The 27,121-nt window shown below is 37.7% G+C and overlaps 4 protein-coding genes across 4 annotated transcripts; all 4 read right to left on the reverse strand.

The window, feature by feature from the left end:
• Window positions 1-4,742: 4,742 nt before the first annotated feature.
• Window positions 4,743-6,768, reverse strand: LOC121773895 (berberine bridge enzyme-like 8). The gene is made up of 2 exons (XM_042170818.1): window positions 6,058-6,768; window positions 4,743-5,793 (listed from the first exon to the last, which is right to left on the reverse strand). Exons 1-2 carry the CDS (start codon window positions 6,766-6,768, stop codon window positions 4,900-4,902), a joined length of 1,605 nt encoding a protein of 534 aa, XP_042026752.1. The 3' UTR covers window positions 4,743-4,899.
• An 837-nt stretch (window positions 6,769-7,605) lies between these two features.
• LOC121773942 (cannabidiolic acid synthase-like) lies at window positions 7,606-9,478 on the reverse strand. Its single transcript, XM_042170854.1, has 2 exons — window positions 8,689-9,478; window positions 7,606-8,526 (listed from the first exon to the last, which is right to left on the reverse strand). The coding sequence occupies exons 1-2, from the start codon at window positions 9,397-9,399 to the stop codon at window positions 7,645-7,647; spliced, it is 1,593 nt and encodes a 530-aa protein (XP_042026788.1). The 5' UTR covers window positions 9,400-9,478; the 3' UTR covers window positions 7,606-7,644.
• A 479-nt stretch (window positions 9,479-9,957) lies between these two features.
• Window positions 9,958-10,837, reverse strand: LOC121775401 (berberine bridge enzyme-like 13). The gene is made up of 2 exons (XM_042172483.1): window positions 10,535-10,837; window positions 9,958-10,311 (listed from the first exon to the last, which is right to left on the reverse strand). The coding sequence occupies exons 1-2, from the start codon at window positions 10,835-10,837 to the stop codon at window positions 9,958-9,960; spliced, it is 657 nt and encodes a 218-aa protein (XP_042028417.1).
• A 5,198-nt stretch (window positions 10,838-16,035) lies between these two features.
• On the reverse strand, window positions 16,036-17,838 carry LOC121773770 (tetrahydrocannabinolic acid synthase-like). Its single transcript, XM_042170688.1, has one exon. The coding sequence runs from the start codon at window positions 17,824-17,826 to the stop codon at window positions 16,198-16,200; it is 1,629 nt and encodes a 542-aa protein (XP_042026622.1). The 5' UTR covers window positions 17,827-17,838; the 3' UTR covers window positions 16,036-16,197.
• Window positions 17,839-27,121: the final 9,283 nt, after the last annotated feature.

A 27,121-nucleotide genomic window follows, 5' to 3' on the forward strand; every position in this document is an offset into this window, starting at 1 on the left:
ATCCTTTTCTCTTAAACTGGAAAAAATTAAGGATTGCCCTCAGAGACAGATCCTTATCTAGCCTACGCAGTTCGGCAGCAAAGGCCGATAAGTGCCTCCAAGAGTTCGGAGTCACCTGACCTAAAGGGAGTTGAAAAAAATCTAGCAGCTCTACAAAGGCAGGGGGAAGAGGGAAACGAAGCCCGCATTCCAAGCCGGCTTCATAAACGGTGGCGTAACCCTCCGGCGGCGAGTCAGCCCTATGAAGGTCGTCGGGAATCGCAACCTTCCCCCCAGGAAAAAAATATTTTTCGTGTAAGGATATCACAGTATCCTTACTCAAGATGCTGTGAAAATACTCTACGGTCTTCTCCCCGGATTCTTTCCGGCTAGAAGACCCCTTACCCCCTTTCCTACCGCTACCTGACTCAGAAGAAGAAGAAGAAGACATGGTTCTTACTCTTTGAAAGTCTGAAGAAATTCTGAAGAAATTCTTGAAAGCGGAAGGAAATTTTTACGCAAAAGAGAGAGAATGCAGAAGAAGCAATAGCAAAAGTGTTCAAATGATGAAGAAAGGACGTATTTATCAGATTCGGAGAAGATTTCAAAATCATCGCACCGTTTCGACTCCCACCTTTTCAGGATTCAACGGCCGGATTTTACTGTCGCATTTAATGCAGTCACGCGCAAGGCACGTCCCCTGACGTCAGCCTCCCCCGTACCTTTATCCAGAATGCCGAAGTGACTCGCTTCGCCGAAGTGATTCACTTCGCTTTTCGGGGGGGTAGTGATGGGGTACGTACTAAACAAGCCCAATAGCAGTGACGGCCCATCAGCCCAAAGCCCAAGGAAGAGTATCAGTTCGGCATTACCAAAGAGTTCGGCCCCAGCCTACAGCTCGGTAAAAGCCGACCAATCAAGCTCTACTCTCAGATCGGCAAACGCTGCTCGGCAATAGTTCAGCAGTTCGGTCTCAGTTTTCAACCGAACTGGGAGATAGTGGACTCATGCAGAACCTCCACGACCTCCACTACACGATCTATTTAGTGGTGGACCCATGCAGGATCTCATGACCTCCACGACATCCACGATCTAATTAGTGATGATGTAAGCCACGACCTAATTAGTGATGATGTAAGCCACGACCTAGTTAGTGGTGATGCAAGCCACGATCTTAGTTCAATGTATAAATAGAACTTAGATCAGATAGACAGAGGAGAAAGGAGAGCTCTCTAGACATCAAATATCATATAGCAAGTCTGTATTTGTAAGCTGTAAACCAGATCAAGCAATACAATCTTGCCCGCCTTTCTTCCCGTGGACGTAGATTTACCTCAGTAAATCGAACCACGTAATTCCTTGTGTCGTGATCTATATTTTCTTTTACCCGCATTTGTTACCATCAAAAATTCGCCAAACCATCAAAGGGATATATCGAGGATTATGAAACGATACTGGAGTTCTGTAAGCTTGATTTTGTATGTGTCCAAATTCCATTAGGATACTTGGAAAGTGCAGAAACATGCTTAGATTAGTTTTATCGATCAATCATAATTGGATTACGCTAACATGTGTATATAATTTGACAGTATGATATACTCCCTCCGTCCCCGAATAAGAGTCGCTAATTTCCTTTTTTTGGGCCGTCCCCCATTAAGAGTCACTCTTCATTTTTACCATAAATGGTAGTAGGTCTCACATTCCACTAACTCACTCCACTCACATTTTATTATAAAATCAATATAAAAAAGTGGGTCCCACATTCCACTAACTTTTTCAACCAACTTTTCTTTACATTTCTTAAAACTCGTGCCCGGACAAACAACGACTCCTATTAGGGGACGGAGAGAGTAATATACTCTCTCCCCCGATAATCCCCAATAAAAATGAAACATTTGGTTTTTGGCACGAAATTTTATACAATGTTATTTAGTAAGTTAATGAAGAGAAAGTAAAGTAAAAGAGAAGAAAAAGTAGAGATGATGTTATTTTTATTTTAGAAAACGATGCATTTTTAGTGGGTCAATTAAAAAAAGAAAACTTCAATTTTTAATAGAAAGAAGGGAATACCTATTTATTTTATACTACAATATTATAACAATGTAATTATTATATTTGGCATTTTCTGCGAACTACAAAGTTGGTTGTTGATATCAAATATTTACACCTTGTTACGAATTTTTCACGAGTATGATTTTCCCTTATATTGAAGTTGACGTGGTACATCTGATTATGTAAGTGGACAAACAGACCAATATAAGAAACAATATGGCTTTTAAGAGGCATATATAGTTGCACCTTAGTTGAGTTAAAAATTTTCTTTGAAATTTCACTGGAATTCCAAATGTGGAAATTTCACCACACTGGATAAGTTCATTATTTTTGTAATTAAATTTTAAGTTCATGCAAAATATAAATTTTCAATTAAAATTTGTGAATTCAGAGACCAATCACCCTAATATAAAAGAGCATAATATAGAAAAATACTAATTCTAATTTTTAAAAGTATAAAATGTGACACTAGAAATAATACTAGTACTCCATAATTTAAAAATAAAAAAAAATGTGACACTTTTTGAATGGTATATCTAAAACGGTCTAAAAAGCAAAAAAGTGAAGTTGGTATTCAAGTCCATTAGCAAAATACTAAATGGGCATATTGTTTTTTTATCTAGAGAAATATAAAACTGATCTCGATCTATAATAAGTTGACTTTTTCATATTTCGTTCGTATATGCGTGCGTCACATAAATATTAATTTGACTTATTATTCGCCAAAGATGATCTAGAATTCTAAAATTCTAAAAGATGGTCTATTTTGCTCTCTTTTCTAAAATTCTCACACCATTCATCCCCAATTCCCCATCATTCTTCTATCTTATGTATCTCAGCCTATGTATTTTCTCTATTGAAGATTCCAACTCCTTCATCCCCATCTCTCATCTCACTTCTCTCTTGTTGTCCCTCCCTGTCGCGACTTCCGACGGTCGCCATTACCCTCTAGTCCGCCGATAAAAAGAGGAAGAAGATGCCGATTATGTGTATGTGTTAGATTTTTTTTCAGTTTGTCTGTAGGGATGGACAATTGCGCTGGTGGCTGTGGGCGGCGACCATTGGGGCGGTGGGCAGAGTTGCGTGCACAGAGGCGAGGACATCTCGTCGATTCGATTTTTATTTTAATATCATTTTTATTTGATTTCGTTAATTACTAATTTCTGAATTAATGAAATTGGGTGATTCTCAATTATTGGGATTAATTGATGAGCTTTATTGGAATTATTTTATTGCTTCTTGATTAATAAAATTAATGGGGTTGCAATAATTAACAAAGAATTGATTTATTTTTCGTCCCTTACTAATCACTAATTCAAAGCAATTATTAATTAATTTATTCTTTAATTACTAATCACTAATTCAAAGTAATAAGTTTTAATTAATTAAAATGATTTATAATTTAATATAGGATATAAGTTTAAATTTGTACTAATTGTTCAATCTCATTAACCAAACAATACTAAAATTATCCTAGACATAATCTAAGTAACCAAACATCAATATAAAATTTAGTAATACTAATTTAGTCCAAGACAAGGCCCATCTTATCTTATCCAATATTGAATCTCATTATTATTTTATCTTTCCAACCGAACGGGCACGTAGTGAACACTTTATTTCTACATACATTAATTAGTTAATACTAATACCTAAGTACTAGTATAGTTTTAGATAAGTTAGAGTACTATTTAGACTAATATAACTTTAGAAGTTGATTTTATTATGAAACCAATGAGAATAAATAATAAAGCTTTAACATTGGAAAAATAATTAAATATAAACGAATGAACTATAGAGCTTCAGGTTCATTAACCAATCGATCCACATCTATAATGTCTTAATTCAATGTTCATTGTCAAATCATGTTTTTTTTTCAGAACGATTGGTTTAAATAAAACTTTTGTGCAGGTTTAAACTACGGGAGTGCGTTAAAATGATAACTTTTCTTAAATTGTTAACTTGCTAACTCATCAACGTAATGTATTAAAAATATCTACACGATCACATTAAAATATCAACAAATATTTGTGTTGACATTTTAATAAACTGTGTTGACATTTAAATATCAATGTCAACATAATTTATTAAAATATCAACTTAAATTTATGTTGACATTTTAGTATTATCGTGTTGATATTTTTAATATACATTGCATTAGTGAGTTAACAAATTAACAATTTAAGAAAAGTTAGCTATGGATCACACTCTATAAACTATATATTGAATGGTGTAAAATATGATGATTGATAATTACATTTTATTTAACACGTGCACAAATTGACTTCATATTGTTTTGTCTTTTATATCTTCAAGCTCATTTGAATCCAAATTAAACAAACTCGTCAAATTAGACAGCCTCAAATAATTCTAACAATTAAGAATTAAGATCAGAATATTCTAAATATAGTATTATCAGTCTGTCAATCAATTCTGACCAAGTTTTATTCAAGATTGACATGCCAAATTAACTCAATTTTTTAAATTTACATCAACTTAAATTTACTTGAATTTTTTAAAAAAATACTACAACTATTAAACTAATTTTTCAATGATCTAAATATACAACATAGAAAACACTTAGAAACTTGATTTTAGCTAGCTAACCATTCATTATATTATCAATGCAACCAAAGATTATTATAAAAGTCGTACATAACAAAAGTAATAAAATAGACAAAACGATTTCAAGATTTTACGTGGCACGAAAACAACCTACAATAGAAAATTATTCGTAGAGAAATTACAAATAAATTAGGATAACAACAATGACTTAACCTTATTTCTAGAGCTAATTAGGATTAAATACATAACATAACATAAAACATCACAATGGTCTTATTAATTCTTACCTAAATCTTAGATTTCTCACTCCCCTTTTTTCCACTTGGATCGCAACGGCGGAATGCTTTGTTCGTTCCTGAAGAAATTCCCGGGATCAACCATGGTCTTCACCCGTACAAGGCGATCGAAATTGTTCTTGAAATATTTCCTTCCCCAAACACTAGCTTGCCTGTAGCTCGTCTCCCCGACAACGTTGTTAACTCCAATATCGAGATCTCTGTAGTTGAGATACGCCTCCCTCGGGTTACTCGACACGTAAGGAGTCAAGTAATCCTCAATCCTCCTCGACCACCTCACGTAGCTCTCCGAATCCCGAGCACTCTCTTCTCCCCAATTGATGAGATGCGTGATGAGGTAAAGATTGCCACCTCTATGAGGAAAAGGAATGGCGGATTCGGAGATCTCCGCCATTCTCCCGCCGTAGGGCTCCAAAAGGAACGTCAAACCATCCATGGCTTCTTCTTTGTAGAACTTTTCCCAAATCCCTTCAAAGCCCTGTTTTGGGATTGGCTTCTTCACGTAGTTTGATTTCTGTTTGGAGTAGCCTTTGGGCTGAGTTATGTTGAGCAGGATTTGCAAGTTTTGGACGGGGAAGCCGTTGATGGCGAGGGTCGATTCGACCCAGCTCGTCTCGTTGCAGTCTCCTCGCACTAGGCCGAGCTCGGGGAACGTTCTCTGCATCAGGGGAAGCAGTGTGTCGATGCCGCCGAGGTAGAGTGCGATGAACGAGGCGACGACGGTCCGATTGGTTGGTGATTGGCCGGTGCTCGATCGGGATATCAATACATCGATGAATAACTCTTTGTCGATGCTGGGAGCTATGTATTGCCAGCGGTGGATGATTTGAGTTGCGTTTTGTTCTAGTGTTCTGTCTACCCTGAAGACAGTGACTTTTTCCAGTACATCCACTAGTCGTACCTATTTAGCTTAATTTAAACAACTATATAAGTTTCATAGACTAATCTAATTATACTAATTAGTTTAATAATGAAACTTTGACTATACACTTAAATATTAAATATTAATTGACTCAACAATATATCTGAACGAATATATCAATATATCTGAACTTCAAATTTAAAACCGTATGACGGCCGGTCAAAGAAAAAAAAGTCAAATGCCTAAAAGGGTTTGACTATGATATTATAAAGAGTAATAATTTTAGAGAAAATTGAATAATACCTTCCAGGCAACAACTACACCAAAGCTGGCGGCACCGCCGCCTCTGATGGCCCAGAACAGATCTTCGCCCATTGATTCTCTATCGAGAATTCTGCCATTAACGTCGACTATTCTTGCATCGATCACATTATCAGCAGCCAAGCCATACTTCCTCATCAACAAGCCATAGCCTCCTCCACCGAAGTGGCCTCCGGCGCCAACTGTCAGGCAACCACCCGCCGGAAATGCAAGAACCGGGCTCTTCTCCGCGATCCTATAATACAAAGCTCCGAGAGTCGCACCGGCTCCAACCCACGCAGTTTTGGCCGCAGCGTCGACAGTAATTTCATTTAATTTGATCAAATCAATGACCACAAACGGGACTCGTGACACATAAGACAATCCCTCTGCGTCATGGCCTCCGCTTCGAATCCTAACTTCGAGGCCAGCCTTTTTGGCGCAGTGTATGACAGGCGGGATCTGAGATTCGTGTTCTGGGGTTATGATCACCTGCGGCTTAGGTGTAGATTCCGTGTCGAATCTAAGATTGTAGATGGTATGTTCCAATATAGAAGTGTATGATGAATTTTTTGAGGTGTAGACAACGTTGGAAATCGAAGAGTAGTTGTCGAATTTTGCGGACAGGCATTGTAGGAAGCCACCGGCGGCCGGAGCTGCCAATGAGCACGGCAAGATGAGGAGAAGAATCAAAGAAATGGTTGGAGTTTTCATGGTGTGGAGATGTGTGTTTTGTTCTTTGTTTTTTTTTGATTTATTTATAGATGGAGCTTTATTAAAGTAATTATGCAAGTTTGTTTGAATGTGACATCATGTTTGAAATCCTATGCTTGTCTATGAAGAACTTTTCAGGTCAAATAAAATTATACAATTATAGTTCAGTCAATTGCTATCAATAATTCATTTAAGAATAGTGCATAAACCAAAGAACTTTTCAGGTCAAATATACATTTTTTATTTTAAGCTATCGCATTAACATTAATTATTGCTACAGATGTTAATTATGTGAACGACGAAGCATAATTCAGTTAGTAAAACGTTGAAAGAAGTTTTTTCTTCCGCTATCGTTGAAAGAAAATAACATATAATCCTATTTTCAATTTGTTCTCACTTTTCAAAATAGTATAGCATGTAGTACTTGACAAATTTGGAACTATTATAATTAAAATCAAATTTCAAATTTTAATCCCAAAAAGTAAACTGATAATTTGTCAAATTGCGTTGTGTAAAGGGGCATACGACAGTATGCGCGAATTGAAATCTTTCGACGAAAATATTAAGTAAAAGTAAAATGGTTGAATTCTTATGAAAAACTAGAATTATATGCAAAAGGTGATACATAACGTCTAGTAGTATTAATTAGCTATCCTTATTTCAAAGTTTGAAAGTGTAAGGTTTGAAAATGTTTAAAAGCTTGAAAATGTTTCAAGGTTTATTGTGATATGAGAATCTCCTAAATCATAGAAAATCACTAAATAAACAACACATTTACATTATCCAAGCAACACATAACTCAAATTTTACAACATCTTATTCATAATCAAACACAATATTCCCTAAATCTTTAATTTCTCAATCCCCTGCTTTCAACTAGTAATGCAACGGTGGAATGCTCTGTTCGTTTCGGAAGAAATTCCCCGGATCAACCATGGTTTTCACCCGAACAAGGCGATCAAAATTGTCCTTGAAATATCTCTTACCCCAAACACTAGCTTGCTCGTAGCTCGTCTCCCCCACAACGTTGTTAACTCCGAGATCAAGATCTCTGTAGTTGAGATACGCCTCCCTCGGATTACTCGACACGTAAGGAGTCAAGTAATCCTCAATCCTCCTCGACCACCTCAGGTAGCTCTCCGAATCCCGCGCATTCTCTTCTCCCCAATTAATGAGATGAGTGATCATGTAAAGATTCCCGCCTCTGTGGGGAAAAGGAATGGCGGATTCGGAGATCTCCGCCATTTTCCCGCCATAAGGGACGAGGACCAATAAACCCCTCATAGCTTCTTCAGCTTTGTAAAATTGTTCCCATAATTCTTCAAAGCCCTGTTGAGGAATTGGTTCCTTCACGTAGTTTGATTTCTGTTTGGAGAACTCTTTTAGGGGCTGAGTTCTGTTGAGCAGGATTTGCAACGGTGTTTCGATGGGGCTTCCTGCGAAGGCGACGGTGAATTTGATCCAGCTCGTCTCGGTGCAGTTTTCTCGCACTAGGCCGAGCTCCGGGAAACTTTGCTGCATCAGCGGGAGCAATCTGTCGATGCCCCCGAGGAAGAGGGCGAAGAAGAAGGCGTGGATGGTTGGATTGGTTTGTCCTGGCCCGGTGCTCGACGGATATGCCAAGATTCCAATGAACAAATCTTCGTCGATGTTGGGAGCGATGTATTGCCAGCGGTGGATGAGTTGAGTTGCATTTTGTTCTAAAGTTCTGTTTAAGGTAAATACCGTGACCTTTTCAGGTACATCCACTAGTCGTACCTGTTTAGATTAATTTTAAAACATATATCATCATTGTAAAGGGATAGTAACTGAAATAACTATCTATGTTTTTATGAACTATTAATTTTTAATAAAGATGCATTAAAACCTGTGTCGAACTAAATGTTCATATTCTTTGAAGACGGAGGGAGTATATAATACCTTCCAGACAACAACCACACCAAAACTAGCAGCTCCACCTCCTCTGATGGCCCAGAACAGATCTTCGCCCATTGATTCTCTATCGAGAATTCTGCCATTAACGTCGACTATTCTTGCATCGATCACATGATCGGCAGCCAATCCATACTTCCTCTGCATTAAGCCGTAGCCTCCTCCACCGAAGTGGCCTCCGACACCAATAGTGAGACAACCACCCGCCGGAAATCCAAGAACCGGACTTTTCTCCGCGATTCTGTAATACAAAGAGCCGATTGTGGCACCGGCTTCAACCCACGCAGTTTTTTCCTCGACATCCACTGTAATTTCACTGAGATTGATCAAATCAATGACCACGAACGGGACTCGTGATACATAAGAAAGTCCCTCGAAGTCATGACCCCCGCTTCGAGTCCTGACTTCAAGGCAAGCTTCTTTAGCGCAGTGTATGATAGGCGGGATTTGGGATTCGTGTTCTGGGGTTATGATTGCCAGCGGCTTTGGTGTAGATTCTGTAGCGAATCTAAGGTTGGAGATGGAATATTCCAAGACGGAGGCGTATGATGAATTTTTTGAGGTGTAAACAACGTTGGAAATCGAAGAGTTGTTGTCGAATTTCTCGGACAGACATTGTAGGAAGTCGCCGGCTGCAGAGGCTGCCAATGAGCACGAAAAGATGAAAAGAAGAATCAAAGAAATAGTTGGAGATTTCATGGTTTAGACTTTAGAGATGTGTTTGTGTTCTCTGTTTTTCTTTTTGGTTTTATAGATGGAGCATTGGCAAAACATTGCATCAAAGCTTAATTAAACTAAGATAAGTTATGGTCAAATTAAATTATCCAGTTCTTAATATATGGAAGAAGATTGTCTTTGTTTATATATATATAGAAAGACCAAAATATTCAGTTTGACCAAATTTTATGTACTTAAAATGTCTATGCTGATGTCCCAATCATATGCTATCAATATCACATTTAAGATAAGTACATCAGCCAAACATAGGCTTATTCGATATTCAATAAGTAATTAGTCATTTTTCATGTGATTAGTGACATATAAATTATTTTAAGGGAAGAAATTTTCATAAGGGAAGAAACCAGTGGGATGCTTATGCTTTTTTGCTAGTAATCGGTGGAATACTTTGCTCGTTTCTAAAGAAATCATATGCATATACCATCGTTTTCACACGAACAAGACTATCGAAATTATCCTTGAAATACTTCTTCCCCCAAACGCTTGCTTTCGCATAGCTCGTCTTTCCACCAACGTTGTTCACTCCGATATCAAGATCTCTGTAGTTGACATACGCCCCCTCGGATTCTTTGAGGCATAAGGAGTCATGTAGTCGAACAGACTCCGAATCCAACCGACATACCTTTCGGAATCTTTCTTTTCAAGCCACACCACTAAACTTCCAAATGTGTATAAATTCCCACCTCTATGGGGGTAAGGAATGGCGGAGTCTGGAATCTCCGCCATTCTCCCCCCATAAGGTGCCATCAACACGAAGGCCGAGGCCCCCTCGGCCTCGTAGAAATATTGCCAGATTCCTTCAAATTCCTTCTCGGAGATCGGATTCTCCACGTAATCCGGCTTTCCTTTGAAGTAAGCGATGTTGGTTGAGTTCTGTTTAGCAAAATTTGCGGCGGAGATTCAATTGGGAATCCGGCGGCGTAGAGAACGGATTGGATCCAGCTCAACTCTTTGCAGTCCTCTCTTTTAAGGCCTAACTCGGGGAAACGTTCTTGCATCAACGCCAGCAATCGGGCGGAGCCGCCGAGAAACTGCGAAAAGAAAGAAGCGTTTATCGTCACGTTCCTCCCGCCTCGGCCGGGGCGGTGGAGTTCACTCTGCTTATCGTGATTCCGAGGAACATGTCTTTGTGGATATTAGGAGCTATGTATTGCCAGCGGTGGATGAGTTGAGTTGCGTTCTGTTTCAGCGCTCTGTCCACTCTGAAGACAGTGATAGTTGTTGGAACATCCACCAATTGTACATTCCAAGCAGTTATTACGCCGAAGTTGGCGCCGCCGCCGCCCCTGATGACCCAGAACAGATCCTCGCCCATTGACTTTCTGTCGAGTATTCTGCCGCTGGCGTCGGCTATTCTCGCGTCGACGACGTTATCCGCGGCGAGGCCGTACTTTCTCATCATGAGGCCCCAGCCGCAGCCGCTGAAGTGGCCCCCCACCCCGACGGCCGGGCAGAAACCGGCGGGAAAACCTAAAACCGGGCTTTTCTCCGCGATTCTGTAGTATAATGCGCCGATGGTCGCGCCGGCTCCTACCCACGCAGTTTTTTGCTTGACATCAACGGTTATTTCGCTGAGATTGATCAGATCAACGATCACGAACGAGAAGAAGGAAAGTAAGAGATGAAGTTGTAGTAGTGTTCATCGTTAACTTCTTGTAGGATAGAATAGGTCTTATCTTATAACAATACTCCCTCCGTCCCTCTGCAGTAGAGACATTTCTTTTAGGCATGAGATTTATTTTAAATGAGTTAAGTAAAAGGGGAATAAAGTAAAAAGGAAAAATGTAGAGGGATGAATAGAGAGTAAAGTACTTTTAAAAAAAAAGAAATGACTTAACTATAGTGGGACAACTCAAAAAAGAATACGACTCAGCTACCGCGGGACAGATGGAGTATATAGTTTTTATATAGCGTTCACTATAGTGTCATAATTAGATAATACTATATCATATTTATGCGTATAGATATTTTGTAAATGGAGGAAGTTGAAATTGAAAAAGTTGCTTATGAAAGCACCATATATAGTGTATGCTTTTATAAGTACAAAATTTCCATAGAGAAATTCAAAATGATAAGATTTGTTGTGTGAAAGTTTTCCTATTCAACATTAAACAAAAGTTATAATTCATCCATTTGCATACCAACTTTTGACCTACGTATACAACCACCGGCTCAAGTTGTATAATTCAATTTGATCATGTGGATTGTTGATTTAGATGTGTGATTAAATACTAACTAATTTATAGTAATAACTAATAACTAATATTAATTTTGTATGTTAAAAAATTAACACAAAGACATAAATTTATCAATATTCTTGTATTGATAAATTTATATCTTTGTGTTGATATTTAAATTTACATGTTGCATTGATATAATTATGTCTTTGTGTTGATAATTTTAATACACAAAGAATATTGAGGGTTAGTTAGCACACTAACGCAACCCCGTGGACATAGAATTTGTGATGTGATCTCATACTTAGACGAATTTCAGTTTAAAAATGAGATTTGTCACATAGTAACTATTTTCAAGTCTGAAATTTTGATAATACCCTTTTTCACTTGATTTGGTTTTGTAATGGAAGTTTACACACATCCCGGCCGTTCCTAGAAAATGCTGATAATTTTTAAATTTCCAATTCAAAAGGGACAAATTGCTAGAATAATCATGAATTTTAATAGAATACTAGCTTTGCAATTTTAAAAATTTTCCATAAAACCTTGAATTTTAACATTTTTCTCAATTTTATATGAGATCTAGTTTCGATGAAATTGTATGTCATCTGAAAAATTCTACGAGAATAAGATTTCCGAGTAATTTTTGTTATTATCTCAATTTTACTCTAACACAATTTTTAGCAAATAAATCAACCCACCATCAATTCAAAATATAAAGGCACCAAAATATTTTATCAATTTAAATTAATGATTGGTAAAGCTAATTTTATAATTGCGAAATAGGCGGAATTTAACCTTAATTCATTATTCTTCCGACAATTGCCCGACAACATAAAGGAGACATTTCAGAATAAGGGTTTAAATTCGCTGACCTTTCGTAACTAGGGATTTAATTCGCTGACCTTTCGTAAATTGGGATCGTTGCATGTGTATTCTTCGTAATAAGTGATTTATGATATTTTAGCTTATTTATGTGCTTTTTTAATATTATTTCCCTATAACTATTTATCAATTGTCTAAATTATCCCTTCAAATTTGTAAGAATTGAATGATCCTTTCAGATGTAACGTCAAAGATCTATGTGATTTTCACAACAAACGTGAGGGAAGTTTTGGCTACTTTAATCCTTTGTCATATTTCTTCACAATAAACTCGATTAAATCCTAAGCGAAAATAAACGAGCTCATTTCATTTTCATTAAATAAAAATTTATTATTAGGTTTGATAAATTCAAACGTAGAGTTTATAATGTTTAAAGATCCAAGTTTTTTAAACTCAAATTTTAATAAATAAATATTAAGTTGGTCCCCATTATTTTCTCATATCTGATCGGTGCAAGTCTTAAAAAATTATTTGACTTTGTAAAGGAAATTGAGTGGAAAAAATTAGTGGATTGTGAGATATACTTTCTCATATCTGATCCCTTCAGATGTAACGTCAAAGATCTATGTGATTTTCACAACAAACGTGAGGGAAGTTTTGGCTACTTTAATCCTTTGTCATATTTCTTCACAATAAACTCGATTAAATCCTAAGCGAAAATAAACGAGCTCATTTCATTTTCATTAAATAAAAATTTATTATTAGGTTTGATAAATTCAAACGTAGAGTTTATAATGTTTAAAGATCCAAGTTTTTTAAACTCAAATTTTAATAAATAAATATTAAGTTGGTCCCCATTATTTTCTCATATCTGATCGGTGCAAGTCTTAAAAAATTATTTGACTTTGTAAAGGAAATTGAGTGGAAAAAATTAGTGGATTGTGAGATATACTTTCGTATACCAGTTTTATATTGAGTTAATAAAATATGAGATCCATTAAAACAAATAGTAAAGTGATATGTGACATTTGTTCAGGAATTAAAAATGAAATATGAGATATTTAATGGGACATAAATAATAATTTTATATGATGAGAAGCTAGAGATTAATTTGATCAATTAAAATACATGTGTTTGTTGTTGATAGTTTTATTTCAAAAATATTTTGATTCACGACACAAAAGAGTTATGCGAATTTAACTAGAAATGAATTAATTGATGTGAAACGAGAAAAAGAAACAGCACAGTATAAAAACTGACACAAACTGACACAGTAGTGGGAAGATGTTTAGATATCATTTTTAGGTAAAAATTTTAAGAGGGTAATTTAGACGATTGATAAATTATTAGGGGAAAATAATATTAAAAAAGCACATAAATAAGCTAAAATATCATAAATCCCTTGTTACGAAAAATACGCATGCCTCGATCCCAAATTACAAAAGGTCAGTCAATTGAATCCCTAATTACGAAAGGTCAGCGAATTTAAACCCTTATTCCGAAATTTCTCACAAAGAATCAGTCCAAAAGAAAGCATAATCGTTATTGTATATACAACCCATATTTGTTTTATACAATGAGTGTCATGATTTTTTTTTTTTGGAATTGAGTCATATTTAGACTAGAGAAAAAACCCACTTTTATTTCAATAATGAAAATAAACTCTTATTTTAATATGAAAAACGCAATAATTGAGGTCGGTTTTAATGTTTTATGTGTATAAGAAATTGATTCGTCATTGGGTTGCTCGAAATTCGGACCAGAAACTATTTGGAAAAAATAGATAATTTCTTTTTTTCCATTTTATCAAATAAAAAAAGCCAACCAAAAGTAGTGCTTATATTCTTCATTGCACACGACTTTCTCAATATATACTCTATTAACAATTAGTCACTTACCTCCTTAAAAGAACTAATTAATGGAGAATTATTCACATTTATATAGATGAAACATTAATTATCAAGTCGATTTAGGATAAAAATTTAAGAGATTGATCCCTCATCAACGTCGACCATTTTCCTTCAACAACTTGAGGATAAACAATAGAAATAATAATTTAGTGAGGGTATTCTTAGAAATTTACATCATAAGATTGGATATTGACTAATTAGTTAACTCAACTTTGCAAAACAATAATCAACAATTTTTCCATTCAATTTTATTTTATTTTATTTTAATGACTTAATTGGTTGTCTCATCCACTACAATTTGGGTCTGTCAATTGAGGCAATGAATATATCTATTGCTAAATCTATCCATAAGCCCACCAATTTTTAGGACTATTATTAAAATGTCTTCATGCAAAAAAACCACCCACTTCTTTAAATTAAACAAATGTGGAATGAAGGATTTAGAAAATGAAATTTATAAAGTTGGACTTAAGGCCCATGCCTAAGGAGTTGGGCTCAGGTCATGGTCATGGCATCGGTCGAGGCGTGCGCGTGTGGGCTTTACAGCTCATTGCTCATCACTTTGGCACTCAATTATTACAAGTATTAATATACTATGATTATCATCTACTCGAAATATAACCCAAGTATATATTATTTAATTCTATTATGATTAGATCTTTAGTCCCTCGTACAACTCGATTAAATTGTTGGGCATAGATAGTTAGATACCAACAATATATACGTAATTGTTACTTCATCTGATATAGTATTATTCTAAGAGTAATAGTATTAAACTATTTCTGTTAACATGCATGTATATACATGATTAATATTTAAAGATGACTGGAAATAAAACAAATGAGTTACTACTATTAATGACTAGGATCATTCTATACAAAGTCAAAAGATTCGTCTCTTTGATCATAGAATTGTTTACAGTCATGATATGTGGTTTTATTTTATTTTTCAAAGTTGGCAACGGATATTATAGTATTATATCTCACAAATCCAGCTTTGATTTTTTATGAAATTAAATTTTCAATAATATTTTTTTATTGTGTTAGAAATAATCAAAATATATAAATTAAAACAAACTATACTAAACCTGAGCCAAACAACAGCGGTAATCACATAAGATATAAATGTATTTTATTTAGCAAATATCTTTCCTAATGCATTGTGTCTATTGTGTATACATCGGTATGGAATATTTTATGTGGGATATTTATCAATTTATTGCTTCGGTTAATATCTATGTAAATTGCGTAATTTTATGTTAATGCGAAACGTATAATAGTACTAACAGAAAAATTGACTAGTATTATTGCTGCTAAATCTATACTGTCATTATAAAAATATGCATTTTGGTAAAATTTGGTATTATCATAAACTATAAAATTAATTCACTACACAACAAATTAACATTAATAGGAGTATTTAATAAAGCTACTTCGTTTGACTGTTTGACCTTAAAATTTATGCTCTTTTCAACATAACTACCAACACAACACAAGTAGGCAAACATTCATTAAAAGTAAACATTAATTTAAAGAATGTTGCATGCATTGTACATATAAAAAAATCACATTTTGCACCTTAAAATATATATTAGCTTAAAAATTAATAAAAAAGTTTTATCATAAATATATACTATACTATTATGTTCGTTCGCTTATAAAAGAGAAAAACACATGCAAAATTTGTTTTCCATCATAAAATTTGTTCATAAATTCCAAAGATATCTTGCATTCATTACATCCACTCCAAAACTAAAACAACTTTCAATTAGTACAAAAAGGAGAGTAAACCATAAATCATTATTACCAGAAAAATAAAATTTCAAATGTAACAAATCATCTCAATTCTCAATCTTCTTTCTTACTGCAAGGCGGAATGCTCTGTTCATTCTTAAAGAAATTGTGTGGATCCACCACGCTCTTCACCCGAACAAGACGATCGAAATTATCCCCGAAATACTTAACTCCCCAAGCACTAGCCTGCGTGTAGCTCGTGTTCCCATCAACGTTGTTCACTCCAATATCGAGATCTCTGTTATTATAGTACGTCGCCCTCGGATTCTTCGAAACGTACGGCGTCATGTAACTGTGGTACCTCCTGCTCCAGCTGATGTACTTTTCAGAATCATGAGCCAAACTTTCCTTCCATGCCACTGTTAAAGCAACTTTGAAGATGTAAGCGCTCCTATGGGGGAAAGGGATGGCGGATTCCGAGATCTCCGTCATCCTTCCGCCGTATGGGAGCATGAGCTCGAAGGACTCGGCCGCCTCATGCTCGTAGAATTGAGTGTAGAGGCCTTCTAGGGCCTCTGCAGAGATTGGCTTCACCGCGTAGTCGGATTTCATTTTTAGGAGTCTCAGGCCGGGTTGGGTCCGGTTTAAAAGAAACTCGAGCGGAAGTGGCGCGGGTGGCGGGATGATGGGGGCCGTGGCGAAGTATACGGTCGATTCGATCCAGCTCATTTCTAAACAGTCTTCTTTTCTGACGCCCAGCTCAGGGAATCTCTCTTCCAGTATGGGGAGGAGTCTGTCGACCTCCCCGAGGAAGAGAGAGAAGAAAGAGGCAAGAATTGTCGGGTTTGCCCCGGTTTGGGCAGCGGTCAGCCCGAAAAAGAATATTCCAATGAATAAATCCCTGTCTAGCTTTGGCGCCACTTCCTGCCAGCGTTGTATCAACTGAGTTGCGTTCTGTTCCAGTGCCCTGTTCACCGTGAACACAGTGACTTTTTCTGGAACGTCCACTAGCTGGACTTTCCAGGCAACGATCACGCCGAAACTGGCGCCTCCGCCGCCTCTGATCGCCCAGAACAGATCCTCGCCCATTGATTTCCTGTCCATGATTTTGCCGTTGACGTCGATTATTCGCGCGTCGATGACATTATCGGCGGCGAGGCCGTATTTGCGCAGCAATGTGCCTTCGCCGCCTCCGCTGAACTGCCCGCCTACGCCCACGGTGGGGCAGAGGCCGGCAGGGTACGCCAGGGTGGAGCTCTTTTCCGCGATCCTGTAGTATAGAGTGCCGAGCGTCGCGCCGGATTGGACCCACGCGGTTTTCTCCTCAACGTCGATGTTGATTTCACTCATGTTGATCAAATCTATGATCACAAATTGATTCTGTGAAACATAAGATAGTCCCTCCAGGTCATGGCCACCGCTTCGGACTCTGATCTCGACACCATACTGCTTGGCGCAGTATATGACAGGCGGGATCTGGGATTCGTGCTCTGGGGTTATGATCACCTGCGGCTTGGGAGTGGATTCCGATGCAAACCTCAGGTTTCGGATGGAAAACTGGAGGACGGAATCGAAGGATGAGCTAGCGGTGGAATGGACGTCGTTGGCGAAGTAGGTGTTGTTCATGGACTCGTGAGAGAGGCACGTCAGGAAATCCTCGTGCGCATCGGCAGAAGCTGCCGAGGCGCACGAGAAGATGAGGAGGAGAGTGAGTGAGAGGGTTGGGATGGAAGGAATTTTCATGTTTAGTGATTGTGTTAGTAGGTGATGGTTTGTATGAGTGAAGATGGAAGTTTCTATTTATAAGAATTTGAGGCTTGGAAGTTAGTGTTGGTTTTGTTTATTTAATTGCCTTATGTTTGTATTGAAGTACTAATAGTTACTCATTATTCAAACATGTAGTGCAGTCTTATTTGATTTTCATTTTTCGAGACAAGGAATAAGAGAAGTAGGGAGTAATTTTTATTTATTACTCCCTCCGTCCCGTGCTACTCGCACGTTTGCTTTTCGGCTCGTCACAAAGTCCTTACACTATTTATAATTTAAGTTAGAATTAATGCATTTAATTAATATGTTAGTTTAAGTTAAGAGCTCTTTTATTAAGTGATGTCTCATTACACCTAAAATTCTTTTTTAATTACACAAAAAAATCAATCCCAAATTTACGGCCTAAAATGAAAAGTGCGAGTAGCATGGGACGGAGGGAGTATAATTATTTATTATATTGAGTATATATTTGGCGGCTCACACCAGCAGTCTACTTGGAATGTTATTTCAAGTGTGTAGGTTTCTTGGTCATTTCTTAGTCACTTAAATGGACCATTTGCTTTATTAGGATAAAAAAGTATCACTTGCAACCTATCGTTGTCTATGTAGTAGCTGTCACAAGATGAATTTTGTGTGTGACATATGGAAATAGCATGATACTAGCGTATACTCCCTCCGTCCCAAGTTACTTGAGTCGTATTCCATTTTGGGTTATCCCAAGCTACTTGATTCATTTATCTTTTTGGCTAAAAACAAATCATCTAATCTTACCTACTTTATTCTTTCTTTTACTCACTCTCTCTTCTTTCTCTTACTTTATTCTCTCATCTACTTTATTCAATAAACACAACTTTCTTAAATCCCGTGTCGAAAAGAAACGCCTCAAGTAACGTGGGACGGAGGGAGTACTAGATATTAATTATGTTGTGTGTGCACGGTGTTTGCATTAAACTCACTCATTTTCTCGTATGATAAATTATGCATTAGTTATATCACCATAAACAAATTGATGAATCAAAATAAAATATAGACACGAGTGTTCTTCTAATGGTACAGTGATTAATGTCTAAGTTTTGAGTTCTTCTAATGATACACTGATTAATGTCTAAGGTTAAAGTTTTGAGTTCGTGTCCACTCTGACACAATCTTTAAAATTTTAGATATGCCACAAGTACAAAGAAAAAAAATCATATTCATCGTCAAATGATGCAAAAGAGTGTATAGATACTTTTTAAGTCGCTTAAATAAAACAAAATTACTTTGGTCAAAATACTTTTCAAACTAGCTACAAAGTACATCAAATTCAACCGAAGTTTTGATCAATGAATATTGGGATAGATAGACTATTACTCCCTCCCTCCGTCCCTAATAATTTATCACTATTTAACCCGGCAATGATTTTAAGATATAATAGAAAGTGGGTTCAAAATTTAGTGGAATAAGAGTTATTCATTTATATATTAGTTTTATAATAAAAGGTGGGTGAAAATGAGTTAATGGAATGTGGGGTCTATACCAAAAATGGTAAAAATGAAATGTGACACATGTTTGGAGACGGACAAAAATGGAAATAAGTGACAAATTTTCAAGGACAGAGAGTATGATTTTCTCTTTATGGGCCTAAAACACATGTTTTATTTTGGACCCAAGGTAGCCCAAGAAGCCATCAATATTTTAAGCCTAATAAAGTATATATGTGTGGGCTGATGATGGAAAATAGTTCTTAGGATTAAAAAGGATAAAATAAAGCCTGGGCCCAATTGTTGAATTGGTTGGTCTACATATTACAGTTGGTTACGAATTTATGATTAGGTTAAGGATTTAATTTGAGCCCACTCTCACCAATAGCCTAACTTAACTTTTTTCTTTTTTTTTTCCTTTTGAATCAAGACTAAGACATTCACGGCTGTCTCATGAGTGGCTCCTTATGTTTGATTTTTAAACCCATCAGAGACAATTAGTCTAAGAATTGAAAAATCTATCATTTATTTTGAAAATTAATCAGTTTGTAAGTACAATACTTATAACAAGTTGCCTATTCGTGCTTCTAAGTCCACTTAGAATTGAACGGCAGAATGCTCTGTTCATTCTTGAAGAAATTGGTCGGATCAACAACCGTCTTCACCCGAACAAGACGATCGAAATTATCCTTGTAATATTTCCTCCCCCAAATGCTGGCTTGTGCATAACTCGTCTTCCCATTACTGTTATTCACTCCAATATCGAGATCTCTGTAGTTGAAATACGCTTCCCTGGGCGAGCTTGAGACGTAAGGAGTCATGTACTCGTAATACCTCAGAGTTTTGCCAAGAAGCCACACTAGAAAGCATGTAGAGCGTACCACCTCTGTGAGGTGTTGGAGTATAATCTCACAATCACCGTTGGATGCAGCAAGCTAAAATCAATGTCATTCTCAACAGCTGCAGATTTGTTAGAGGTTGAGCTCGTTCAAGATTTTATTGAGCTCGGCATTTTATTGAGCTCGGCATTTTATTGAGCTCGGCATCATGCAGCACTTCGGCATGTTGATGCAAACCAAGAAACGGGAAGTAGCCGTTGGAACAGTTATAACTGGTTTGTTAACTAATATCTCAAGAGAGCCGTTGGAGGATGAAGGGACTGATATAAAGCAGACGAAGGCTGCATCTGGAAAAGTTAATCAGCTACTTCGATATTCAAGAAAAGAGTCTCCAAACTATCACTTGATTAGTTCTTGGTTTAGAATTAGATTAGAGGTGTTGAGTTCTTGGAGAGAGTTCTTGAGTAATTGTAAATCTCTGCATATTTCTCAATATACTGAATCATATTGCCTTTGGCCGTGGACGTAGATCTTACGATCGAACCACGTAAAACTCTAGTGTTCTTTCTTTTTTCCGCATGGTTGTTGTTATCATCGATCTTTTGCATACTTTCATAACAAGTGGCGCCGTCTGTGGGAAACGCAATCGGAGTTGATATCGATGGCGACGACGAGGTTCGAAGCGGAGAAATTCTCGGGGAAGAATGACTTTGGTCTGTGGCAGATCAAGATGAAGGCTCTGTTGATCCAGCAAGGGCTCGATGAAGCGATCGAGCCAATTGATCCGAAGGGGAAAGAAAAAGAAGATCTCGATGAGAAGAGCGTGAGGAAGAAGGCTGAGATTGCCAAGAAAGCCCATAGCGCCATTATTCTCAATCTCACGGACAAGGTGTTGCGCGAGGTTGCGAAGGAAACCACGGCGCATGGGGTATGGACGAAGCTCGAAGCGCTGTACATGACCAAGTCGCTTGCTAATCGCCTATACATGAAGCAGCGCCTCTTTTCATACAAGATTCTTGAAGACCGACCCTTCGCAGAGCAGATTGATGATTTCAGCAAGAATCTGGATGATTTGGAGAATGTAGATGGCCCCATGAAGAATGAAGACAAGGCCATCTTGCTCTTGAATGCTCTTCCCAAAACATTCCAGCATCTTAAAGATGCAATGCTGTTTGGCCGGAATGCAGAATCTGGCATCACATATGAAGAAGTTCAGTGTGCTCTTCGATCAAAGGAGCTGGAAAAGAACTCTTCGACGACAAATGAAGGAAGTGGCAGTCAAGCCTTGAATGTAAAGGCTTTCAAAGGCAAGAAAAAGAAATTCAATCAGAATCAAAAGCCTAAGTATCAGAAGCAAAATGAGGAGAAGCGAAGCTGTCATTACTGCAAGAAACCTGGGCATCTCAAAAGGGATTGCTACTCGTGGATAAGGAAGCAAAACGAAGAGAAGGCTACCCAAAATCAGGCTGATCTTGCAGAAGACACAGATCCACCCCAGATCATGAATGTGGTGAGTGGTGGGATAGAGAGTTCTTGGATAATGGACTCCGGGTGCAGCTTCCATATTTGTTCCAACAAAGCTTGGTTTGAAAACTTTTCTGAGGCAACCGGGTCAGTAATGTTGGGGAATGATCAGATGTGCTACATCAAAGGCATTGGAGATATCAGATTGAGAGCTCATGATGGATCAACAAAACTGCTTACTCAAGTCAGGTACATTCCTGAGATTAAGAGGAATTTGATTTCACTTGGCATGCTTGAATCTAGAGGTTTCAGGTTTTCTTCTGAGAAAGGCTATATGAATGTCTCACTTAATGGAAAAATCTTGCTGATTGCTGAGAGAAGAAACAGTTTATACTATCTAGTAGCAGAAACTGTTGTTGCTTCAGTGAATCTTGCAGAGGACTCTGATATGAGTCTGTGGCACAAGAGGCTCGGCCATCTTGGAGAAAGTGGGATGAGAGAACTGATCCAGAAAGGGGTCATTCCGGCTGGAAGTGATCAGAGGTTCAAGGAATGTGAACACTGTGCTCTGGGAAAGAGCAAGAAGCTACCATACAAGGCTGGTAAACACACCTCCAAATTACCTCTTGACTATGCGCATTGTGATTTATGGGGTCCAGCTCAGCCTGCTTCTATGGGAGGAGGCAGGTATTTCATGTCGATAATAGATGATTATAGCAGAAAAGTCTGGATATACATCCTAAAGCAGAAGTCACAAGCATTTGAAAAATTCAGAGAATGGTGCACAGAGATGAAGCTGAAGAAATCCACCACTCTCAAGTGCTTGAGGACTGATAACGGGCTGGAGTTCTTATCTGAAGATTTTGAGTCTTTCTGCAAATCAAATGGGATACAAAGGCATAGGACAGTCCCGGCTAATCCGCAACAAAACGGAGTTGCTGAAAGAATGAACCGAACACTCCTCGATAGAGTCAGATGCATGCTTTTATCATCAGGCTTGCCAAAGATGTTCTGGGGGGAGGCAGTGTGTACTGCTGCGGTGCTAATTAACAGTTCTCCATCATCAGCTATAGGAAATGAAATCCCAGATGTCAGATGGTATGGTGGAGATAGAGAGTACAATCAGTTCAAGGTGTTCGGTTGTAGAGCATATGCCCACTGCAAGCAGGGAAAGCTTGATGCAAGGGCTCAGAAATGTGTGATGGTTGGGTACCAACATGGAGTAAAAGGGTACAGGTTGTGGTGCACTGAAGAGGGGAACAAGAAGATAATTGTGAGCCGAGATGTGGTCTTCCATGAGCATCATATGCCATTCTTGAAGACTGAGGATCAGATGGGTGAAAGAGTATCTATTGATCAAGAAGTTCAGCATGGCCAGCCACCACCTAGTGATCCAGATGATCAGAATGGAGGTGGAGCTTCAAGTTCCCATAAAGCTTCAAGTCCACAGCAACCCCAGCAACGAGATCAGATTGATGATGATCAGAGATCACATATTATAGCCAGGGACAGAAACAGAAGAGAGATCAGAAAGCCAGCCAGGTTCAGTGATTATGAGATGAGTTTTTTTGCTCTCTGTGTTGCTGAGGTATTGGAGTGCTTAGAGCCATCCACCTATGCTGAAGCTATGTCGAGTAAGGAAAAGGAGAAATGGCTTGCAGCTATGAGAGAAGAGATCCAGTCACTACTCAAAAACCATACTTGGATTTTGGTGAAGAATCCAGGGACCCAAAAGCTTATTAGCTGCAAATGGATCTTCAAGATGAAGATTGAAGTTGGTGAAGTTGAGAGTGTCAGATTTAAGGCACGGCTTGTTGCTAGAGGATTCACTCAAGAAGAGGGGATTGATTATAATGATGTGTTCTCTCCGGTTGTAAAACACAGTTCCATCAGGATATTGCTTGCTCTTGTTGCAAAGTATGATTGGGAGTTACACCAACTCGATGTCAAGACAGCCTTCTTGCATGGTGAACTTGAAGAAACAATATATATGCATCAACCCGAGGGGTTCATGGAGGCTGGGAATGAAGACAAAGTGTGTTTGCTCAAGAGAAGTTTGTATGGATTGAAGCAAAGTAGTAGGCAGTGGTATCTCAAGTTTGATGAGCATATGATGAGTATTGGTTTCAGAAAATCGCAGTATGATAGCTGTGTTTACATCAGAGAAAGGAATGGTGTACCAATTGCTTTTCTACTTTTGTATGTTGATGATATGCTTGTGGCAGGAGCAGATCTGGGAGTGATTGAGAGAATCAAGGCTGAACTGGAATCCAAGTTTGAAATGAAGGATCTTGGAAATGCAAGGAGAATCCTTGGCATGGATATACTGAGGGATAGGCCAAAGAGAGAGCTTAGGTTGTTGCAGAGGAATTACATCCAGAGAGTTTTGAAGAAATTTCAGGCTGATGACTTCAAACCTGTCTCTACACCATTGGCTGCTCACTTTAAGTTGAGCATGGATCAGAAACCAAAGAATGACTCAGAGAGGAAAGAGCTGAGCAAGATACCTTATGCAAACATCATAGGAAGCATAATGTACACAATGCTATGCACAAGACCAGATTTGGCTCAGGCTATAAGTGTTACTAGCCGATTTATGTCAGACCATGGGAGAGAGCATTGGATAGCATTGAAGTGGTTGCTCAGATACTTGAAGGGTGCTTCAGATTATGGTCTGTTGTACAAGGCAGATTGTAAGGATCAAGGTGGAGCACTGGTGGGGTTTTGCGATTCTGATTATGCATCAAATAGAGATAATAGGAGATCTCAAACTGGATATGTGTTCACCCTAAATGGCACTGCTATAAGCTGGAAATCTGGATTACAACATGTGGTTGCTTTATCTACTACGGAAGCTGAGTACATGGCAATGACAGAGGCTGTGAAAGAAGCAATATGGCTGAAGGGAATCCTAGAAGATTTTGGGGAGAAGCAAGACACAGTGGAGATAAACTGTGACAGCAGCAGCGCCTTATGCCTTGCCAAACACCAAGTGTTTCACGAAAGAAGTAAGCACATAGATGTGCGGATGCACTTCATAAGGGATGAAATACAGAGAGGTGAAGTCAAGATGGTGAAAATATCTACTGAGCATAATGCGGCTGATATGTTGACAAAGCCGTTGCCAGCCATGAAGTTTAAATACTGCTTGGGGCTGGTGGGACTTGTGGAGTGATGAGTTTGAGGTTTTGTCAGAGGATTATGATTCATTGTTGATTCTGAGATTAAGGTGGAGTTTGTTGGAGTATAATCTCACAATCACCGTTGGATGCAGCAAGCTAAAATCAATGTCATTCTCAACAGCTGCAGATTTGTTAGAGGTTGAGCTCGTTCAAGATTTTATTGAGCTCGGCATTTTATTGAGCTCGGCATTTTATTGAGCTCGGCATTTTATTGAGCTCGGCATCATGCAGCACTTCGGCATGTTGATGCAAACCAAGAAACGGGAAGTAGCCGTTGGAACAGTTATAACTGGTTTGTTAACTAACATCTCAAGAGAGCCGTCGGAGGATGAAGGGACTGATATAAAGCAGACGAAGGCTGCATCTGGAAAAGTTAATCAGCTACTTCGATATTCAAGAAAAGAGTCTCCAAACTATCACTTGATTAGTTCTTGGTTTAGAATTAGATTAGAGGTGTTGAGTTCTTGGAGAGAGTTCTTGAGTAATTGTAAATCTCTGCATATTTCTCAATATACTGAATCATATTGCCTTTGGCCGTGGACGTAGATCTTACGATCGAACCACGTAAAACTCTAGTGTTCTTTCTTTTTTCCGCATGGTTGTTGTTATCATCGATCTTTTGCATACTTTCATAACATGAGGAAACGGCGTCTCTGATTCCGATATTTCATCCATTCTTCCCCCATATAGTATATCGTCTCGTCTGATGCTTCGGGTTCGCGTAACATACTCACCATGCCTTTAAACACGTTTAAAGGAATGGGAGTCCGGACACAGGGACGGATGCAATGTATAGTGAGAAGGGGCAATTGCCCCACCTCAACTATTGATTAACATGTATGTATATATAAAAATATTATTATAATATAAATTCTAACACTAATTTGCCCCCATTCAATAAAAAAAAAAGTCATTTGCCCCTTTTCCCAAAAAGTCACGCCACTTTCTGACTTTCCCACTACAATAAAATATTCATTTTCCCTTTCCTCATATTAAAATACACAAACATTTTACACTAACACTTATAAATTAGAAAAAGACCTAATTTGGCTTTATTTGAACCTTTTGAAGCAGGCGCCGCTTTTCAACTTCTTCCTTTGTTTTCCCTTCCATTTCAGAAGCTTCAAGGTTCAAGCAATACCCCTGATATCCGGCCATACTTCTCACAGGTAATTCTTATTACCAAAATTTGATGTATTTGGTAATTGGTATAATGGTATTAATTGTTCATTCTTGTTCAATTGTTCTTATATGGAATATGTTTGTAACTCTGTTAATTCTTATAGACTATAGTTTTAGTCTTATTTATTGCACTCATCTAAAATTTTTTATTTTTTTGATTGAATAACTGACTCACTAAATAAATCAAATATTTTGAATTGTTAGTAGAAGATGGATAAATTTCTGAAAAGAAAATTAACGGTAGAAGGAACATCTTCAGTCGGAAATAGAGCAAGTGATGACCTTTCAAAAAGACAACATGTGGAAATCAATTTGGATGCTCTACCTTCTGATCCTGAAAGAATTTCGTAAGATTGAGAAAGATATATTTTGTAAGATTGATTGTGAAAGAATTTTGAATAGTTTTCAGGTTATGAGACCCCGTCGAGAACAGTTGTAATGATGGGTAACCTTAGTTAACGGTCGATAAACTTTTGTCCTTGTTATTATACTATATTACTATATTTTAATATATTTTTATATTTATTTATTTGTATATTAATATTTTTGCCCCTCCTACTATAATTTCCTGGATCCGTCCCTGTCCGGACATAATCCGACTTGGCTTTGAACTGCCTCCGACCGGGCTCAGTCCGGTTGAGCAGAGTATCGAGTGGATCAATTGGCAATTGGCTACTAATAAGGAGGATTGGATCAAGCTCATTTCTGTGCAGTCTTCTCTCACTAGCCCTAACTCAGGGAAGATTTCTTGCATGTATGAAACTAATCTGTCGGCAAAACTGAGAAGAAGTTGACTTGGACGGTCGTGTTCACCTTTTCGGCTTTAGGAGCTACATATTGCCAGCGGTGCCATAGCTCTGTTGCGTTCTGTGCTTCTGGTGATTGAGCCGTAGCCTCCTCCACGGAGGGAGTATATTTTATTCATATACTCAATAGTCTATCCTATAGTTAAAAAAAAGTAAAAACAGAGTACAATAATATGAATACTATTAAAAATTGAATAAGGTGATTAAAAAGTTTCAAATATTTGCCTAGAGCTAAGCCCAACAATAATTAAAGCCCAAAAGTATTATGGGTCTGGACTGATGATGGGAAACATATAATTGTAGGTGTAAATAAAGTGCAGTGATAAATTTCATGCCCT

Source organism: Salvia splendens, chromosome 17 (genome assembly GCF_004379255.2).
Source record: "Salvia splendens isolate huo1 chromosome 17, SspV2, whole genome shotgun sequence".
Taxonomy (NCBI): Eukaryota; Viridiplantae; Streptophyta; class Magnoliopsida; order Lamiales; family Lamiaceae; genus Salvia; species Salvia splendens.

Coding starts and splice junctions, on each gene's coding strand:
- LOC121773942 (XM_042170854.1), bottom strand. CDS start 9,399: ATGAAATCTCCAACTATTTCTTTGATTCTTCTTTTCATCTTTTCGTGC. Junction 8,527..8,688: donor GTGTGGTTGTTGTCTGGAAG/GTATTATATACT, acceptor TAATCTAAACAG/GTACGACTAGTGGATGTACC.
- LOC121773770 (XM_042170688.1), bottom strand. CDS start 17,826: ATGAAAATTCCTTCCATCCCAACCCTCTCACTCACTCTCCTCCTCATC.
- LOC121773895 (XM_042170818.1), bottom strand. CDS start 6,768: ATGAAAACTCCAACCATTTCTTTGATTCTTCTCCTCATCTTGCCGTGC. Junction 5,794..6,057: donor GTGTAGTTGTTGCCTGGAAG/GTATTATTCAAT, acceptor TAAGCTAAATAG/GTACGACTAGTGGATGTACT.
- LOC121775401 (XM_042172483.1), bottom strand. CDS start 10,837: ATGAGAAAGTACGGCCTCGCCGCGGATAACGTCGTCGACGCGAGAATA. Junction 10,312..10,534: donor TCGGAATCACGATAAGCAGA/GTGAACTCCACC, acceptor TTTGCTAAACAG/AACTCAACCAACATCGCTTA.